At 43.7% G+C, this 21,002-nt stretch overlaps 1 protein-coding gene across 5 annotated transcripts in view; it reads right to left on the bottom strand.

Annotated features, from left to right (window-relative positions):
• The window catches only part of NRP1 (neuropilin 1), a 138,113-nt gene that overhangs the window by 16,351 nt on the left and 100,760 nt on the right, over positions 1-21,002 (bottom strand). For 3 of the 5 annotated variants that reach the window (XM_089906470.1, XM_022580437.2, XM_022580439.3), the window contains 4 exons: positions 14,804-15,135; positions 10,147-10,291; positions 6,131-6,235; positions 2,018-2,077 (listed from right to left, as the gene is read on the bottom strand). In XM_089906470.1, coding sequence (XP_089762596.1) covers positions 2,018-2,077; positions 6,131-6,235; positions 10,147-10,291; positions 14,804-15,135 — 642 coding nt within the window. The remainder of the gene's footprint in view (positions 1-2,017; positions 2,078-6,130; positions 6,236-10,146; positions 10,292-14,803; positions 15,136-21,002) is intronic. The other 2 variants (XM_022580440.2, XM_022580441.2) reach the window with 1 other exon arrangement.

A 21,002-nucleotide genomic window follows, 5' to 3' on the forward strand; every position in this document is an offset into this window, starting at 1 on the left:
TATAGGAACATTGTGACCACACGTCCACGAACAGCTGCAAGAACAAAGGATTCCAGCACTAAGAAGTTTACAACAACTAGCCACATCCCCTCCCCTTTTAGTCTAAAAGAAGCTTGAATCCTAACTCAGGTAAGATGGTTCTTTGGGACACTAGTCCACCATCTTCTTGGTCTGCTGGCTTTCTGAATAAAGTTGCTATTCCTCGTCCCAATACTTCGTCTCTCGATTTATTGACCTGCTGTGGAGTGAGCAGTATGAGCTTGAACTTGGTAACAGTTTGACGTGAACTTGTTCAGGTGGTGGTAGCAAGGGGTCTTACTGGTTCACGATTTGTACCTCTGCCCTCTGACCACAGGAGACCCTATGAGATGACTGTCTGCTCTGGATCTCCTCTGCGAAGCTATCAGGACAAAGGCCTTGAGTTCATGCACAAATCAAAAGTTCACAGAGCCATTCCTGGCCTGATAACAAAGACTTCCAGCACTGAGGGAGAGTCATCCCATTTTGGGATCTGATGTACCTTTCCATTTTCTCCAAGGCTGCTGTTCATGTTTGGTTTTTTGATGACCCCTAGTTCTTTGGACAGGCAGGAAAAGAGATGAGATCTAACAAGCTAGCTGGCAACTTCCTAGTGATTGTAATTAACTCTCTGGCAAGAGGAAAAACTAGAGAGACAGTTAAAATGTTTGTTACATTATTAGAACGTCACTTGTTCACCTTACCCCTCTTCCCTGTGACAGAGGGTCATAAAGAACCTACAAGGAAGTTACCCCATTAAAAACCGCCCTGATGGGGCTGAGTGGGAAACTAGGAATTTCCTATCAGGGAAGATGGGAAGAGAGCAAGAGCCCCATCCAGGAGGCAGGGGCAGCCAGCCAATCCCCGAAGGCTACGTTTTATAACCTGAAAAGGTGTGGATGGGCTGTTGGAATTTAGCTGAACACTATTCTTCAGCTTCATCTTCGGTATTTGGGGGTGTCTGAGCTGAGTGGTAGCAGGGAGTCTGTCACCCTGAGCCCACCATGGGGAAACCTGGGGTTAAGTTCAGCTAAAGGGAAGTTTGTTTTGCTGGTTAATTGGGTCAAGAGTGACAGCACCCTTTAAGGAAGCATGCTAATCAGAGCAGTCCTTTCTGCTTTCTGCTGGCTGCGGAGGGTCTGCTGTTGAGGAAACAGTGATGCACACCACATGCCCCATTAAGAAGTGACCGTGGAGGCCAAGGCTGCGGGCTTCAGTAGAGGAAATGGGAGAAGCTGGTGAGCTGACCTGATCACCTCACTCTAATGATTAACTTTAAAGTATGTAAAACTTCTGACTGCTTATACGGACAGTTTCCCCTGGTGTGTGTCTGTGGGGAAGATTTTCAAAAAATACTAACAGAATACAAAAGAGAGTGAGGGGGGAGACCACCTTATCCCTGTGGCTGGGCCCTGATCAACAGCAAACCAGAGGCTCTAAAAGTCATCACAGGGCCTCTATTAATAAAAGGATGCAGAGGTGCCCTTCCCGAGGGCGCTCCTCTCCGGGCGCACTGCTAGCCCTGGTTTCCTGCACCCCATCTCGCGGCGCACCCACTGGAAATGCGGCTGTAAACCTGCCAACTCTGTGGCAGACAAAACTGACAAACTTCGCCTGTCTCCGATTTGCTGAGTGGTGATGAAAATAAATAGTCAGGCTGCTGCCTGGGAGACTTCCTTCTCCTGAGTTTGCAAACACAGTCCGTGTCCTAGATGTGCTGCGTTTAAACAAAGTATGTTCCTCGGTTCCTTCCGCTGAGAGCGGGGATTGTCACCATTTGGCAATGACTGATGGGGAAGGAAATGTTGCTCCCTGCTGCATATACATGTGGATGAAAGGAAAGCAGTGTTTATGGCTCATGCTTGGGGACCAGATGCTGGTGGCATCTCTGCTAGGACTTTGAGGGAAACGGAAACTGAGAACCGTAGCGATGTGCTATTTTGTGGGAAAGGACAGGCATATGTGAAATCTACCACATTTTCTCTTTGGTATTTGATACCTGATTGTATAGTGCTGTCTATCACGGTTGGTTTTTCTGTGGTCAGCACAGTGGTACCACCTGAAACACAGAAACGGTAACATATGAGATGAGAAAAAGGCAGCATTGTAGGTAATATTTAGTAGAGAATGCTGTATGCTTACATACATCTGTTAGAGGCTAGCAGTTCCCTCAGATAATTCTTCCTTTAATTCCAGCTATAGCAAATGTCTTAAATTTTGTTCACCACAATACATTTATTCATAAAGCATCTAGGCAGTATGGAGAGTTCCAGACTTCCTTCCAAGGGCATTCCCTGACTCCCAGACTAATCGACGACGCTCACAATTGCAAGAGTGAAAAGCAAAGGCCGCCCAAGGTCCTTAGTGACTTAAGTATTAAACTTGACCTAGACCTCTAAGCTTCAAATAGTTTCCCAAGGTTTCAGATGTGTGTCTTGGGGGGAGTTGCAAGGCTGGTCCCCACAATCTATTTTAAAAACTGAAGTTTTAAAGCAGATGGCAGTAATTCCTCCTTTCTTTTGCGGCTGCGGTTGTTTGTTTTTCCCAAGGACAAATAATTCCGCCCAGTATGCAGTTCGGAGAAGCTGCAGGAAAAGGGGAAGGGGCGGAGGGACACATTTCTTCACAGTCCCGAGGAGCTGGAAGGCTGCACAAACAACACCCTGAATGCCATCAACTTCAGTCAGCCCGGGTCGACTTGGAATTCGTGGTCTGGGGACCAGTGGAAACTTAGATTTACCCTCTTAGCTTGGGTATCTTAGCTCAGCCATTTTCCGCCCTTCGTCATGAGACTTCTGTTTTAAAGTCCCGTTCTTCAAGTTGCCCAACCCAGAAGCATCACCTGAACGCTTCTTGAAAAACTGGTTTGCTGTTTATTACTTTGGTGCTTGCGAAAGCCATTTCTCCATATGTGTGCCTGCCTTGCAGATCATGGTCGAGAGCATCTATTTGCTTTCCCGAGAGATAAAGTCCTGGGTAGACTCAGGGTAAGGGCATGCGGGGCTCATGCCCATCATGGAAAGTTTGGAGGTGGCTATGAGGTGCCATTGTACACCTTCCAGTAGTGTCATTCAATAGAGACTATAATCATCTCTATTCTGGCTGAGGCCTAGTCCTATCCTGCAGCTCCCATGGGTGAGAAATCACCCGGATCATGAATCAGAGAGCCGTAAAACTGAGCTCTTGAAATAGCCTGAAGATTTCTGAGCTAGTCCACTGTAGCACCAAGTCGTGTTACCACTGCTGGCCCAGTAAATATGCTGGATAAGTGGTCTCACGTGTGCACGGCCTCAATGAGGCAGGCGCTAGGAGAAGCCATTACATATATTATGGGTTAAGAAGGTGAATCTATAATGGCAGAATTGGAGGGAGGCCAGACGCATTAGCATTCCGTTCCCAGTGGTCTTAAAGGAGAAAGACTCAAGGTGAAAATTCACTTTTAAAAACAGATATGCACTGTCAGTTGTGTTAGAGGTTGGGAGCCAAATTCCACTGTTGGGGACACACAGATCCAATGTGAAATTTGGCCTCCTGGTGCCTTTGAAGCCAACTGTATTATCTAATGACATCAAAGGCATTTGCAAATGAGTAACTTCAAGGGTGAATTTTCACCCTGACAAGCAAGCAAGGGAGAGCAAAACCTCTCCTCATTTCCATGCATTTGGTACAGTTCACCTGGAATTCAGTGTTGTTTGTAGGTAATGAGCATTTTGCTAAATACTTATTTCCCCCTATATTCAAATAGGCCACCCCCAGGAGAAGACATTAAAGTGACATCATCTCTGTTAAGGAACCGAACCTTAAGAGAGCATTGATCCCAATTTCCATGCTGCCAACCGTCAGGGTGAAAGGGAGAATACTTTTCGTTTGGTTTTGGACACTGAACGTTCAAATTTTGCAGCTGTGACAGAAAGAGCAAGGAGGGTACAGACTTGTGTGTGAGCCCAGGAGGTGAGATGCTCACCTGTGAAAAGATAGTGGGTTAGGTAGGGGCAGGCTGGGCTGCTTGCAAACACCGGCAAATGTCACCCCGCCCTTCTTCAGAAAAGACTAACACAGAGCTTCATAGAGCAAAATAAGCTTTTAAAAAAGGACAAATGGGCCGTCATGCAGTAAATGAATACAAAGCATGAGGATGTCTTCTTAGATCACCTCTTCTTGTTGGGGCAATAGAGTGAGCCTTAGCAGCACCCCCGGAAGTTCTTAATATATGCACGTATAGATCAAATTATTGAAACAAACGTGCTGGCCTGAGAAAATGACTTTTTTTTGCCAGGGTAATATGCAAAAAAAAACATCAAAAAGCTAGAATGGATTTTTTTCTATCTACCCAATAAATGATTTTAAATGCTGTAGATAAACTATCGCCTTGTACTTATAAAGGACTGTCAGTGTTTCCAGTCAAAATGACCCATTTTCTGTGGTTTGCAACTCGGGGCCATACACAATTTGCTCCGGGCTAACAGACTCACCCTATTTCATTCAAAGGCTTAGGTTTCAATTGATTCAGTCATGAGCCGATGCACAAATGAGAAGGTTGGTTGTTCTGACACGAGGAATAAATCTGAGGCTTTGTCTCTAATCAATATTAACTGACCACTTTAGGGTTTATAAAGGAAAGAAACTCTCCTCAAGAGGGTAATTGAACAGGGGAGTCTCTGATGACTGCAGACGTTCCTTTTTATGAGGATTTTCACTATGGATGGGACGTGTGACCGGGTTTGCAAAAAGCCTGAGGTTTGCAGAGTGTTCACAGACGAACTTGGGAAGGTTCTGCAGGACCTGTTTCACCAGACTGGTACTCTGTTTTAACATCAGCTGTATAAGCTTTTTAGCTGGAGCTTGACATCTTACAAAGAAAAGCCCTCTGCATTAATTAGAGTAATTTTTGTGGCTTGCAACTACTTATATACAAGATTTGTTTTCAAAAGCCCATAGCCACGTGACATTTATTGGCCATTCGACTGTAAGCAATTATCCTGGAAATTTGGAGGCAGAGAACCTTAGGAGGTAGGATTTAAATGTAAACTCAGTTCATGGTGCTAAACTTCTGAGCTAGATTTTACCCCTTATTCCATCTCAGGGTGCAGAGCAGTCTTCCTCCTTCAGAAGAGAGCTTTTGAAGTAATTGGAAATCTGGGACATTTCCTTCCACATTTTACATTAATGAGTTAGCTAATAACGTGGCACTATTGTGAAGTTACATGGTAACGCCTTCAGTTTCGCCCATGAAAATGAATTACGTGGGCTCTCCTGAATCCCTTTTGGGTAAAAATACAGACCTGCAACCACGGGCTCGTGTTTAATGTAAAATGAGAGTCAGATGCTGTAAGAAACTGTGTTTTGATCTGGGTAGCAGTAAAGGCCCCACGGTACCTTTGGCAGCAATAGGGTGATAATTCTAGTGCTTTGGCCAGTTTCCAAATGGTGGCATCCCATTTCCCCACTTGCTTAATGTTTCCTCTGCCAGTCCAAGTAGAAGAGAAGGTCACTTTCTAGCTTTTAGAGTTTTAGAATATCATGGAGTAATCCTCTAAATAAGTTGGTGAGGCACGTGGCACACACCATCCCTGATATATCTGCTAGTGGTGATGTCAAATAACAACAAATTCTGCCCTTGTAAATTCTAATGTAAAATGATTTGCAAAATCCTTGCTTCAAAGCTGCATTTCAAATATAAGCTTGATTTCATTAATTAGTTGGTTAAAGTATCCACTCAAAAAAATTGATCCCGGTTAGAAAATGAAAATAAACGTTCTCCAGCGTGTGGTTATGTACGGGTGGTGCACATGTTATCTCGGAAGGGGGTGGAGGTCAAAGATGAGAATCAGTTTATGTTACATTTAGCCATGGAGGAATTCTTATCCAATGAAGACAATCCTAGCCTTTGGCTCTGAAAATGGCTAAAATTATCGTTCGAATGGCTGTGGCTGTGAAGGACAATTTGTTTACATGACAACATGAGGAAATGAAGATGCACGTGTTTTGGCAAGGCTTCCTCCCGCCTGCCGCCGTGAGGATTTCCGCAAACACAAACAGACGTTAATTAGCGGGTCTCGACTACAACATGAACTGAGATGGCACAGCAATGGGATGAAGATGGTTTCTGCACCTGTGAGCTGGAAGTCATCACCTGTTCCGCTGTGGCAGTTGGCCTGGTCGTCATCACATTCATCCACCAGGTTCCCATTGGGAGTGGTCGGTCCAGCTGTAGGTGCTGAAACAAGATCCAAAGATTATTTTCTCATACCTCTGAAATGTATTCTCCAGCCCCCGGCTGTTGATCCTGCTAATGCTTTTGCAGAAAACTCTAATCTGTGGTTAGAAGACCGGTAGCGTGGTTTGCCTCTCTTTCAGGAGCGAAATATACTCAGATTTTGCAGAATGCATTGGGGACTGCTTTGTTTTGGTATTTGATCCATATCTCCTTCGTAGAATTGGCTGCCTTAGCATTTTATACATTGTTATACATACACATCCTTTTTCTGAAAAGTTCTTATATTCTCACTGGTTATTTATTCATGACCCTGAAGTTGGGAACTTTGATGATAGAGATTTGGCTTGAACTGTTTTTCCTTTCATTTTCAAGGTGCTAGAGGACTCACTCGTCAAGAATTCTTTTATATTCTTGGTATTTACTAAGTTTATCTTGTAAAATTTTCCCCAAAAGGGAGTCTCAGCATTCATTTTTAGTACAATATTGTTCTTTACTTCTTTATTTTTTTAAAGAGCAACTCCATTTCCCTCTAAGTAAGCTTCTCAGATTGTGAGCCCAGGCAGGTGTCTGGGAGTTCCCTGGGGTCATTTTACCTTAACTCCCAGAGGACTACATTCCACTGCTGGCAGGTATTCCCATAGCTTTGAGTTTGTAGTTGAAAAGTAGCCAACATTAATCAAAGACTGCTTTTGAAGTTCTTTAAATTTAGTTCCGTCTATTTTTCTTTTCCAGCCTGTTACTCATTTTTGCAATCTGTTTAATATCTTACAGTTTTCAGCATTACATTTCACTTTACATGACTTGAGATAATGGACAGTTCTCTTGATGTCTGAAAACCAGACAAGATGCTGGGAGTGGGGGCCTGTTCTCTAATAGCTTCTGGCCAATTGGAATGTGCTGGTAACTGCTGCTTTCTCAATAAAAATTTGACCCTGTTTGTTATTGTGCTAAAGGCCTGAGCAGAGTTATGATAGATGTAGAAACATAGCTAGTTTCAACTTCCTCAACTGCCCCAAACACACACCAATAATAATTAGGAAATCACCACGTACAGGTAATGTTCACACCGTTTAGGAGTACAAACTAGACTCTGTAAAATGCATACACACGTATTCTGGTTCTGCTTATTGCTAACACTGAATCAATAGAATCCTCTTTGGCAATCCAGATGCTTGCCTTTGCTAAGCTGCCTTTGCTCTTGGTAACGTGCCACTTTCAAACTCTCTATTCATCTTGCTGGTTTTTCCACATTCCTTATGGTATTTAAAAAGGAGGAGTTTTGCACTGGAAGTGGACCAGGGTAGTATGGGGATTAAATTGAAAAAAGTAAAAAGTGATGTCCCAATTTTACTACTTGAAAATCTTTTATCTTCTGTGGTTCTCTAACTGTTTCTTAAACATAAGTGCTAGCCCCAAATAAGATGGAGACTCCGAGATGGCTGGGTTGCACATCACCCTCTTTCTCTGTCTTTGGGTATCTCCTGTAGCACAAGGTACAAAGTCAGTATTTAATAAGGGCCTGTTAATCGTTTTAAGGGAGAAGAAAAACACTCCCTTTCACCAACTGTGTTAAACAGCTTTGACAATACTTTCCCTGGATGCTGGCTCCTCGTGTGGCTCGGGGCAACTTCCCCACCTCGGTGAGTGCCTGCAAACAACTGCAGCAAATCCCTTCACCACCATTGCTACCTCACCACAGAGTTGACACTGGCAAACTGCCACCAGGCTCAGTCTTTTCAACCATCCATTCATTCCACCTTCTAAATCAATGTCGCTTCCCAGAATCGAGGCTAAAGTCCTGCATCGGAGCAGCAGACGCCCTTTTCCAGGCAACAACATTGCTCAGCACACTGAACGAATGTGTCTGCAGGTGGTTCAGTCTGCCCATCCCTTCTTTTTCTTGGCATCTTTGCCAAAGTCCTGGCACATGGTCATTCTTGGTCTGTGTTGACAGTGACTAGATGATTCAGAGGTCCTGGGACATAACTACAGATATGGAAACAACTACCTAATAAAGAATCGGAGATAATGGCCTGCTTTTCAATAAACACATAGGAAAGCAGCTATGAATTATTCACTAGGATGGTGATTTATAGCTTAAGATTCTTTAGTGTGTAAGAAATGTTTTATGATATTTAATGTGCTCAGGAATGTAATTATATTTGGGGAGCTCAAAACACAAATAATTATGAAATCCCAAGAAGGTGATATTTAAGAGGCATCCTTCCAAACAACTCTGAGCATATGCTCAATGGATTAACATCTGGGTACCAACAAGAGCCATTCTTCGCACTAACCTAGAGAAAGACCTTTATGGGGATGAAAAAGTTGGTATAAGGTTACTCATTTATGCCCAAATTGAAGGCAGATGGGAATTCCAATGCACAAAAGCATTAACTAGTACACTAGGCAACCATCATAGTTTTTCAAACATTCATCTCATTCATTATGTGAAAAAATGCAGAGGGGTCTGCAGTTCTGAGGTCAGTGTGAGAAGTGAATTTGTCCTTGATATGACCTTCCTATGATAACCTAAGTCTATCTTGAAACAGACCTCACCGTACATTATATATATTATCTCATGTAAAGTTTTGTTTCTCTGCAGCAGCCTAAGAAATTCATGCAGGGGACTTCCCTGGTGGTTTAATGGTTAGGGCTCTGTGCTTCCACTGCAGGGGGTGCGGATTCAATCCCTGGTCGGGGAACTAAGATCCCTAAAGCCTCGCAGCGTGGCCAAAAAAACCCCAAAACCAAGCCAAAACAAAACAAAACAAGAAAACCAACAAAAATTCATCCAAGATAATGTCTTGATGTTTCAGCCTGTCAAATGCTGCTTCCTGCTAGTATGTGATGGTAGTCAACACTGCAGATGCCAGCTTGGACCAGACACGGACCTCTGAACAACACTAAGAAGGTCATGGAATCTGTGGTCGCCGGGGTTGAGGGAGGGAGAGGGAGGGGGACTGCTTAATGGGTAGGGGGTTTCACTTCGGAGCGATGGAAACGTTTTGGAACTATGATGGAGGTGTTGGTTGCATAAATAATTGTCAACGTACTAAATGCCACTGAATTGTTTACTTTAAAGTGGTGGATTTTAGGGAATTCCCTGGTGGCCTAGTGGTTAGGATTCGGAGCTTTCACTGCGGGGGCCTGGGTTTGATCCCTCGTCAGGGACCATCCTACATGCCACGAGGTGCGGCCAAAATACAACAACGACAACTAAATAAAATAAAATAATTAAAAAAACAAAATGGAGGATTTTATGTGAATTTCACAATACATCATTTAAAAAAAAAAAAGTCAAAGAAGACAACCCCACAGAATCTGAGGAGCGTTATGGAAACAACCTACAAAAAATTAGGATGTGAAGGCACTGTTATGGAAGACAGGGCACGGGGCCAAGTCCTGAAGGATGGGCATGGTTTCTAGGGGCAAAGCCCAGGGGCAGCAAGTGCTGGTGTGTTGGTCTACCACCTCCATCCATGCTGAACTACTTGAGTGTAAGGTCCACGTCCTATAGACCTTTGTGTTCCTGGTGCCTCCTTTGTGTCTGGGAAAGAACTTGTACTCAGTAAACATTGTCAAATGAGAAGATAAACTAATCCCAAGGGGGTAGACAAAGGACTAGGGGAAGATCTGGGAATGATGCAGTGTGCACTTAGGGACAGGAGAAGGCTGCTTGTCTACAAGTCTTCCTGTTGAAACAGGGAGAAATGAGGGTCAGTAGAGTATTTGATGAATAAGTCGCGCAGGGCGCCAGGTGATGAGCCTTACGGACCAGCAGGCACAAGAGACACAGGATCACCCAGGAGAAATGGGGCAATTTGCAGCAGCACCGTCAGGGGCATAAGTGCATGATGAAGGGAATAAAACATCTGGGGAACCGGGGGGGCTCTGGAAATCGTGCTTACCTTCCACCTCACAGCCCAGCAGCTCCATCCGTAGCCCTAGTCCGCCGTGCGTGGCTCTCTCAGGGTAGATCCTGATGAATCGTGTGGAAAGGGGTGGAAATGTCCGTAGCTCAGGTGTGTCATAGTTGTTGTTGCCTTCAAAAGACTGTGAAGTATGAAGAACACCAGGTATTAACAAAACCTCCCTTTCAGCAGAAAAGTCCTTCCTTTAGGACTCTTAGCAGGGCAGAGAAATGGGCCTCATCCTACTACTTCGTAGACGGCTGACATTCCTTTCCTAAATGAGAAGGGAAAAAACAATCAAACCTTCTCTAAGAAGTGACAGATGTCGTTCCTTAGAAACTCTGGAGGATACACTGAGGCTAGACCAGAAGCTGAGGATTTAATGAGACACATTTTTAAATGACAGTCTGATGTGCCTGGGAGAAGTGACACTTTTACCACTTCCTTGAAAAAGTGGAGGAAGAAAACTCAGGAAGGGAGCCTGCCATTTTTCAGAGCTTGTAACAGACACCACATTTCCAATAACGACTCCTGTCACATTCTCTTAAATGAATGGGTCCTGGTTTTGCTAAAACTCCGTCCTCTAGAAGAGCGGGGAATTCCATTCCTGGAGGAGGAGATAGTACATTTCACGTACTTCAAGCGCTCTGTAACCAAGAACTTGGGTTATTCCAATCCATTGGAACTGCTGTTGACTTAAGCAGTACCACCAGCTGGAGGCATCTGTAGATAAAAGACTTTCTCATCTCAGGAAAGTGACAGGGTCCTGACCGCTAAGCGATGTTCTGATGCCTGGCTGCACTGCAGTGAGTTGGCACCTCTTGGTGAAGAGCATTCCTAACTCGACATCACTGTGACACGTTCAGGAGCCCGGCCGTTATTGCCCTGCTGCCACTGGATTATTCTGTTTTCCTTTTTACAGTGACAGGAAGGTCAAAATCCTTGAGTGGAATCATAAGAAAATAGAGCAATGGCTAGGTTTGTTTTCTTTTTTAAGAAATGGATAAGCCTCTCTGTATCCTCTTCTCCCAACATCATTCCTAACTCTGTCCGGAATGGGAAGAGGGGAGGGGATTAGAAAAATCAAACTGCCTTATCACTGGGAGTATCCTTTTATGTATCAAGCACCATGTGATGTTTACTCGGCAAGGCATTGTTCCATGTGCTTAAAATGTATTCACTCAATTAATTCTCAAGACAACTCCAAGAGGTAGGTTCTATTATTGCCCTCCTTTTACAGGCAAGGCATAGAGAGGTCAAGTAATTTGCCCATGACCTTGGGATTCAGACCTACCAGTCTTATCTGGCACCCTTCACCACACTGCCCTTAGAAACAATCTAGTCTGATTTCCTCATTTTAATAGATGACAACACTGAAGTCTAGGACACTGAGGTCTATTCCCATGGCCACACATTCAGTTTCATTGCTTTTTCTTTAAACGGATTGTGATTTGGGCTTCCCAATCTGGTAGATCATATTGAGTGGGTGGCCATATCCATCAGGAGTGGGAACCCTGCCCAATACCTGGGTCAAAACATCACAAACCAGCCAAATGGGTGACACAAGTAAGAGAAGCTAGATTGGGAAGGTTGTGACATAACTAGAGGTTTTTTTCTGAGTTCTAGAAGCAAATTAATTGACCTTTTCCAACTCAGAAAATCCTCCAGGAATCTAGAAGTACAGGGCTAATACAGAGCCACCTCTCTCAATTAAAGTTCCCTTTATCATTTTCAAGAGTAAATTCACCACCGGGGGCCTCTGCATTCTTGATAGAACTGCAGCTGCTGCCATTGATGGAGAACCTGACGTATAACGTCAGGCCCAGTCAAGTGTTCTCAGCAAGATACTAACTATAGTAAAAATAGTATTACCACACATGCAAGTTCTGTGTACGTTAACACAGCTCCAACGCCCTCAGGAGAAAAGCACTTATATCTACGGAGTCCCAGGCTTTTCTCCTACTTTTACCTTGAGCAAAGAACTAGCACAATGTAAATACATCATAAACGTTGTCAGTGATGAACTGGGCAGAATATTAGCAAGGAAGGGCCGTATGGAATTGGGCTAAGTTTGCTAACATAGGATTGTTTACAAAATGTCTTTGTGTCCTTTCACTAATCATGCTTTAGAAGAAGAGGGCTTGGAGTATTTAGATCTATTTGCCCCTGAAAAGTCTAGTTGATTCAAAGACTCTGGGGTACCTTGTCCATCATGCACTATTTAAGGGTAAGAAGTAAGGTGAGGGCGTAGAGGATTTTAAATCCATCAAAGTGCTGTTTTAGAACACAAAACAGTGTGCTCCCTTTACCGTATGTAAAAGGTACTTGGCATCCTAAGCAGGTAATCTTCACTTGCAAGTTTAAATATAGTATGTTTTAACTATCTTTGTGCAATTTAGAAATAAATACTGCTCCTAAATGGAAGGTTTAACCAGTTTCCTTTTTCATCTTGAAGATTTTATTCCAGGGGAAGGACATGTTAGGAATCGGAGATCAGATGCCATGTAAACAATTTAGAAACTTTTATGGTTTAAATACAAAAGAACATGATAATGATGGATGAAATGTTTTAGGAAAAAATCTAACACATTCAACCAATCTTGAATGGAGTTTTTTGTTAAAATTGAAAGCTGTGTGCCGGCTTCTTGTGAATGCTATATGCGATGTCCTACAAAGGGAGTGATAGCTTTAGACTTGATTGCAGACGAGTGGATTAGATACTAAAGGCCAGGAAGCATAAGATGCATCCCATCCAAAGCCTATGGCAATTTGTCTCCTTTCCCTCTTAGAAACCGAATGTTGAAGAAAGTGTCACAACAGCTCACACTGCCATGCGACAGTGGCTCCGGGAAGTTGTTGATTTGCAGCATATTCACACTTGGTGCTAAAGCCACAGGGCTCACAACTCCTCAGAAAAGATCGCCTCTTAGGGGAACTCCAGTTTCTGATGTTTATTTTACTTTTTCTTCTACCAAAACAAGAATGGTAGACATAAAAGGGGAAAATGAAATGGACACAAGCAAGAAAGTAGCTGCACATAGATTAAAAAAAAAACCACAACACTGGAAACGTTTTAGAAACCACAAGTTAACTGGGGATGAGATGGGAGAGGAATTCTTACATTTCCGACAGCATCATCCCTCTTGGTGGCCCGCCCACTGGTGCGGAGCACAGCCGTAGGGACGGTCTCTGCAGAGCCTCCACATCTGGGCCGAGTGGGAGCTGGCTGCGTGGCCCGGCTTTGTTTATTGTCTGCAAAGCCTTTGGCCCCAGTGACTGTATGAAGCCATATTCCCACACTCCCATTCCCTCTAATGAGCTAAAATCTTTTCATAAAAGGAGTAGGTCCTTGGCAAAGCAGGGACGGAAAGACTGGGACCGAAAGGCCAATTGTGCTAGGCATGAGAAGTATCATCAGTTGAATACAGAACCCACAAATAGTTCTGCAGAACTGAGCTTCTGGGGGCTCTTCCTTATTTTAATCTGAGATCAGTTTCTAGGCCACGCAGCATACTCGGGGTGTCCTTTCCTAGTTGGTGTCTGTGCTCAGGAAATGCACATATATTTAACCGAGAGCCGTAGAAGAACATAATCACTCAAGAATACCTGTTCCGTTAAAAAAAAAATCATGCCACGTGTTCTGGTGAAGGTTGGAATATTTCTTTTTCACTAGATCCTCAAGGGCCAACTGCTTTTTGAAAGGTTCCAACGTATAAGAAATAGACATAAGCATTATTCATGACGGCCAAGAGTTAGAAGCAATGAAAGTGTCCGTCAGTGGATGGATAGATCCCCACCATGTGGTCTGTACATACGATAAAATATTATTCAGCTTTAAAAAGGAATGAAATTCGGACCCAGGTTACGACATGGATGACCCTTGAGGACATCATCCCAAGTAAAATAAGGCTAAATATTGTCTGATTCCACTTACGTGAGGCTCCCGGAGTAGTCAAATACATAGAAACAGAAAGTGGAATGGTGGTTGTCAGGGGCTGGGGGAGAGGGGGTGAAAATTATTGTTTAATGGGGGCGGAGTTTGTTTTGCAAGATGAGGAAGTTCTGGAGGTGGGCTTGCACACCAGCGTGAATGTACTTAACCCTACTGAACTGTACACTTAAAAAGGTTAAGATGGCAAATTTTCTGTTATGTGTATTTCAGCACAATTATGAAACTTTTGAAAATTGTAAAGCACTACAGAATTTAAAGACTCTTTCATTCAATAAAAAAAATTTTTTTTAATTTAAAAATACACTTAAGGGATGCGTGAGAGAAGGGGCCTGGGGGCAGGTGCTCACGGAAAGATTAGAGTCTGCAGAGAGATTCTGAATTCCTACCGCAGTGGCCCCCTGGACCCACCCTCACGACCTCCCGGTCCCCTGAGCCACCTGCTGTTCCCTACGGGAGAGAAAGGTGACCGGCGACGCGATTCTCAGCCGTGGAATTCCTGTCTCCCCTAGAATCTTACTGTCTCCATCACTCGCCCCCGCAGATCCCACGGCTTTCAGGAAATGAGAAGCAGCGCTTCCACAGGAAGAAGCCGGGGTCCTTGATTCAAGTCAAGGCCGTGAGGCAGGGCCCCCTCCCGGCACCGCCCCCCGCCTCCCGGCGCCGCCCCGCCCCCTCCCGGCGCCGCCCCCGCCCGGGCCTCACCTTGGCCTTGCGCTTGCTGTCGTCCATGACCATCTTCCAGTCCGAGCCGTTGTTGCTGTACCCGATCTTGAATTTCCTCATGAACACCTTGTTCTCCCGGTGTTTGCCCCCCTGAATGATGACGCCCCGCACGATCTTCTCCTCCGCCAGGTCCACCTGAAGCCACTCGTTCACGTACGGGTGCGGGGCGGGCGGCAGTGCCCAGCCCGAGCGGCTGGTCACCAGGCGGATATTTTCAGGCATCCAGTTCCTGTCCCCTTGGTTGGATGCTGTGATCTGGGAGTCGGAAATAAGTCCGGACACCATACCCAACATTCCAGAGCAAGGATAATCTAGAGAGGGGAACGGAATAGGCGATGTAAAATGATTTTCTAGAAGTCTCCATGCTTAGAAAGAGAATCCAACATATTGAATAAAAACATGGTCTGTACGCATTCATGTAGATCTGCAAATGTCTGGATCATCTGACATTAAAGCAGAGCTTCCCCGTTCCTCTTTCTACACTCCCTGCCCTACACTCACAGTCCGGTAAAGAAAATCTTTGATAAGAACATTCATTTCTTCCCTTTTTGAGTTCTTCTAAGTTTAAGGTCAAAGTATCGACGTTCGGTCCCTTTGGTATCCGGAAGTTATCTCTAGATCAAGTACAGGCCCTGCCCAATGGAGGTTCAGTTTATGCGGGGCTGGAGATGTGTAAACCAATAATTCCAACAGCAGGAAAGTTGCCAAGACAAAAGCAAAAAGAAGATGATGAGGTGGTGAAGAGAAAGAAAGTGCTCGGCTCAGCTTGAAGAGGTAGGAGGGCCCCCTCCCGGGGGTGGGGGAAACCTTTGGATTGAGCGTTGAAGGAGGGGCCCATCCTCCCCCCAGGTGTCCTCCCCACCCCCATTTCTAAACTGCACGAGAACTTTGCACGATCTCACTGTCAACTCAGATGTCCCAAGTCCAAACAGAAACAGTCCTTTCCCCTCGACACCAAATCCCTTTATCCAACTCTGCACTTTAATGGGTGGAATCACCACCAATCAGCTAGCTCCTGCCTAGTCATCTTGTCTTTCCGTTTTCCATTTTCCATTCCTGTTCTGCTACCAAATCCTGTCATATTTTTGTTTAAAAAAAAAGTCTTGCGATCTTCATTTCTTTTGACATCGTCTTGACGCCATGGCTACATGCCAAGTGGTCTCCTGACTACCCTCTCAAACCCCAGTTTTGAATCAACAACACCCACGTCGCTTTTCATAATTTTTTGTGATGTCACCCTTATGTTCAAAAATCTTCCATTGCTAAGGAAAATAAGCCAGACACAAAAGGACAAGTACTGCATGATTCCACTGATATGAGGTACCTAGAAGAGTCAAATTCAAAAGGACATAAAGTAGAATGGTGGGTTCCAGAAGCTGGGGGGAGGGGAGTGGAGAGTTAGTGTTTCATGGGTATAGAGTTTCAGTTTGGGATAATGAAAAGTTCTGAAGATGGATTGTGGTGATGGTCACACAATAACGTGATTACTGAAGCAACTAAATTGTACCCTTAAAAATGGTTAGAATGGTAAACTATGTTATGTACATTTGACCACAATAAAAAAAAGAGAGATCTTTGAAAAATTTCCATGGCTCTCCATTATTTATGGGACACTATAAAAAGTCTCGATCTGGTTTTTCAACACCCTCATTTTGGCTTCTTCCTAGGTATCTAATTTTATTTCCTATTACTGACAGTAATCCATTTTCTTCCCACATACCATAGAGAGAATTCTCATCATTGCCTTTGTTCAAAATGTTCCTGCTGCCCCCTCATCCTCCTGTTGACAGAGGTGAGTTCTGCCCAGACTTTCAAACTCAGCTTAAGGCTCTTCCTGAAAACTTCTCAAATGACTCTATCCTTTATCCTGAACCCTCCCTTCTCAGAAATATGACTACCATACAGGAAGCAGCACAGAGTTTAGTATTAAGCCGTTCTCTCCATGTTTTAAGATTGGGAGTCCTGTGTTCAGAACCAGATTAGAAATTCCTCAAAGGCAATGAATGGCATCATAGATCTTTCTGTATCTTCTATAGCAGCCCAAGGAGCTTCTGAGCAGGAGAGTACCCATCACTGATTAATTGATTGGTGGGTTAATAACAAAATGTTCAACACTTCAATTATTCTTTTCAAAATTGTACATCTCCATTGAGGACATGCCAGGAAGGAGAATCTGTTTTTCTTTGAAACAACTCCATTCTGCATAAATCAAAATTCAGCCTAAAATGTAACCATCGTGAGAGGCATGTTTCTAATACTATTAGGCTGTGTCCGTGTTACCAGCTGACCCTTAAGAATGAATTACTCAGATACTTTCCACCTGAGTTGTGCAGTTCAGATCATGCCATTTCTTTACTCAAAAATTCGGTGCAGGGTTTCCCTGGTGGCACAGTGGTTGAGAGTCCGCCTGCCGATGCAAGGGACACGGGTTCGTGCCCCAGTCTGGGAAGATCCGACATGCCGCGGAGCGGCTGGGCCCATGAGCCATGGCCATTGAGCCTGCGTGTCCGGAGCCTGTGCTCTGCAACGGGAGAGGCCACGACAGTGCGAGGCCTGCGTACCGCAAAAAAAAAAAAAAAAAAAAAAATTCGGTGCCTGCTCACCTACAAATTATGCACATACTTTCAACCCAGTGTGCCAGGTCTTCCATACCATGGCCTTGCAAGGCCCCTCCTCAGTGAAGGCTCCCTCACCTCGGTGGTGGTAGTAGTTGGGGGCTTTCTCTCATTCTGTTCCCTCCACTAAAGAATTCCCCATCATTTTGTCCTTCCCACTATCTTAAAATCTGGACGTGTTTTCAAATTTTACCTTATATATTCAATTTTTCTGATCTCCCCAACTAGACATGGTTTTCCTTTTCTGGGACTCTTCCTAGCTCTCCACCTGCATGTCTCATATATACTGGCCATATTCAGTTCTTTGGGTTGCTACTTGCCTCCCCAGGTTTTAAGTTCTCTGAGGGAGTGAACCAAGTCATATTAAAAACTTTTCTATGACTCCTTGTGCCCTTTATTCTTGGTATTTACTCTGCAAATATTTGTTGAATGAATCAGCTTATTAACACAATAAAAGGCAGTTGTCATTTTCCCCAAGCACCCTTTCCTGTAATTCAGCTGCAGTGTTTGCTCCAGGCTGGGATCTGGAAACCAAGAATAAATTCAATGGGGATTATAAAAAGATTGACAAAAAAGATTTTACTGAGGGTCTCTGGAAGTTATAGTGTTAAAAATAGAAGTCACATTTTCGGTCACTGTGGTCACACCTGTCCGGTTCAAAACCAGCTTTTGCAAAGAAAATGTTTAGCTGGTAATATGTACCAGATGTTACCATTTGGAGAAAAACACAATTAACTTGAATATTGTAAGGAGGGCAGAACCTTTACCGGAAGAATGTCCCTTCTCTAGTGCAGAGCTGGCTGGGGCACAGTCCTCGCATCCACAAGCCTCGTGATGCCAGCCCGCATCCTGCCAACATAGCCCTCGTGCAGTCAGAAGGGCATTCCTTCTGCAAGTCGGCCTCATCCAAGATCAAGGAAGAGGCACCTTGATTTGCCTTTGACTGAAAACCAGTGACTCACTTTTAGCCACGATTAGGAGAAAGGTTCCACTAACAATTCAAGGTTTGCATAAGCTGCTAGGATCTAGCTCTGTTCGTCCACGGTAGGCTAGCTCAGATGTGCCCTGATTAGCCTGGCTCCATCTCAGATCCTTTGGAAATAGTGTTGCTAGATTTAACGAACAAATAATCTAACAAAAACAACAACACAAGAAACAGGCTGTCAAACTAAATCAGAATTTCAAATAAACAGCAAATAATTTTTTAGTATAAGTTTGTCCCCAATATTGCATGGAACCTAACTTATACTAAAAAGTTATGCATTTATCTGCATCAAATTGAACTAGACATTCTGTATTTCACTTGGCAACCCTGTTTAGAAACCTTAAAACCAATCCTAGATGGGAGGGAGAAATGAGTTCTGTGATGGGGAATTAGGTGGTTCTTTTCTTTTTTTATTGAAACATAGTTGATGTACAACATTACATTAATTTCAGGTATACTACATAGTGATTTGACATCTGCATATATTATGAAACGATCACCATAAGTCCAGTAACCATCTGTCCCCGTACAAAGTTTTTACCATATTATTAGCCATATTCCTTATACTGTACATTACATCGCTGTGGCTTATTCATTTTACACCTGGAGGTTTGTACCTCTTAATTTCCTTCACCCTTTTCAACCCCCCACCCCTGCAACTCCTTTCCCCTCCGGCAGTGGTTATTTTCATTGACGTTATTTTCCAGTAAAATCTCTGAACTGAGCTTTAACGTGAAAACAGATATACTGGTAAATCAAATAGTTAACCAGTTTTCGAGGAATGAGGAGATAATAACTGCATTTGATGGGTGAAGCTGAATGAGCATAATTTAATCTTCCCTCGATGACTCAGAAGGTACCTCTGGATGTTGTAGGGCCTGAGATCATCCCTGCAAACTCTGATCAACACAGGAACACGCTGACCTGTGCAGAAGCCGCAGTTAATTAACTTCTGGTTAACGAAAAATTCAACAGCGTTTGTGGTGTGTTCTCAGACAGCAAGGGCATTTTCACCAGTTTCCAGCTTTGCCAAAATGATGAAGCTTGCCTTGTCAAAATAATGAAAATGCTCCTTTGTCAATTACCTACAAAGTAGAACGGTTTGCTCCAATTTTGTTTTCCTTATCTCTCTATGTGGTGACCCACCATTGTATCCTCTGGTTATTCCAGGATTGCTGTATTTCTAAAAAATAATTTCTGAATGGAAAAATTGGTTTAAAACTTGTGGGCTCTGGAGACTTTGGATTCAAGTGATGTGTTCTCATGGTAACTTTTAATTCAACAGTTTCTTTTTAAAAAATCCAGATTGAGTTGGGGCTTGCCCACTCAAGCGGAAAGGGTAAAATTTTGCAATCCAGTCACTTGTTTATCGTAAGAAATGGATAAAACTGCAGTTCATTCATTCATTAAAAAAATAAGTGTATTGGGCACGTATTTTGTTCCAGGCACACAGGACACAATGGAAAAGAAGATAAACATGGCTCCTGCTTTCATGCATCTTCCAGACCCCCGGTGAACCTGCAGTCTTGTATTTCTTTCATTGGTCTCCACGGAGGGGACCATGGCCTCTAAAAGATGAAAATTATCTACTCTGGTAATTAAGAAGAAAACACCCACGGAGGGCTCCCCTGGTGGCGCAGTGGTTGAGAGTCTGCCTGCCAATGCAGGGGACACGGGTTCGTATCCTAGTCTGGGAAGATCCCACATGCCGCGGAGCGGCTAGGTCCGTGAGCCATGGCCGCTGAGCCTGCGTGTCCAGAGCCCGTGCTCCACAACGTGAGAGGCCACAACAGTGAGAGGCCTGCGTACCGCAAACAAACAAACAAACAAAAGCCCCAAAAAACAAACAAAAAAAAGAAGAAAACACTGATATCATTGTCTCATTAGGGGCTCTATTTGCTGGGGCCTATTCTAGGTTCAATTTGTTGAGTACCATAAACTGTTTAATTTACTGGGTACCATTTAGTGAGCATTTACTCTAAGCCAAGTGTTATAAAATCCTTTCACTTAAATCTTCATTACAGCTGAATCAAGGAGATGGAGATCTACTGACTGACAAGGAGATGGAGATAAGAGGGACTGAGGGTCTTGTCCATGGTCACTCATTCACTAAATGGACAGCCCAGAGCAAAGCCTGGATATGTCTGCACACCTTCTTTCTGTGTGACCATCGTTATGACACACTGGCCTCTCCCAAAACCTGCTTTGATCAGTTATTTGGCAGTTGTAGCGATCTTACTAGAAAGATCTTACTAGGAAGTGTCTAAAATATATTAGGGGTCGTGATTAAGACAGCAGCAGTATGCAAGTTGAAAAAAAATAGCTACTTAAAGTAACTGTAAAATAGAATATGTGGGAAAATATCAAAACATGGTATTTTAGACCTCTGTTTAGATAACTAGGTCATTTAACTAGTTTTAAAAATCCAGTAAATTATTTGCCTTGTTTACCTGTGAAGACTCATACGCCTAGAATTACCTTTCAGGAAAATCCTTGTGAAAATGAGAAAGAGCAGTTCAGGCTTAAACAAGGATTTTGTTTAATTAAAAGGAGAGCTAGAAATTCAGAATTCACACTA

This window comes from Delphinapterus leucas, chromosome 2, assembly GCF_059928025.1.
Source record: "Delphinapterus leucas isolate spDelLeu-1000000601 "Yukka" chromosome 2, BTC_Dleu_Yukka2, whole genome shotgun sequence".
Lineage (NCBI taxonomy): Eukaryota > Metazoa > Chordata > Mammalia > Artiodactyla > Monodontidae > Delphinapterus > Delphinapterus leucas.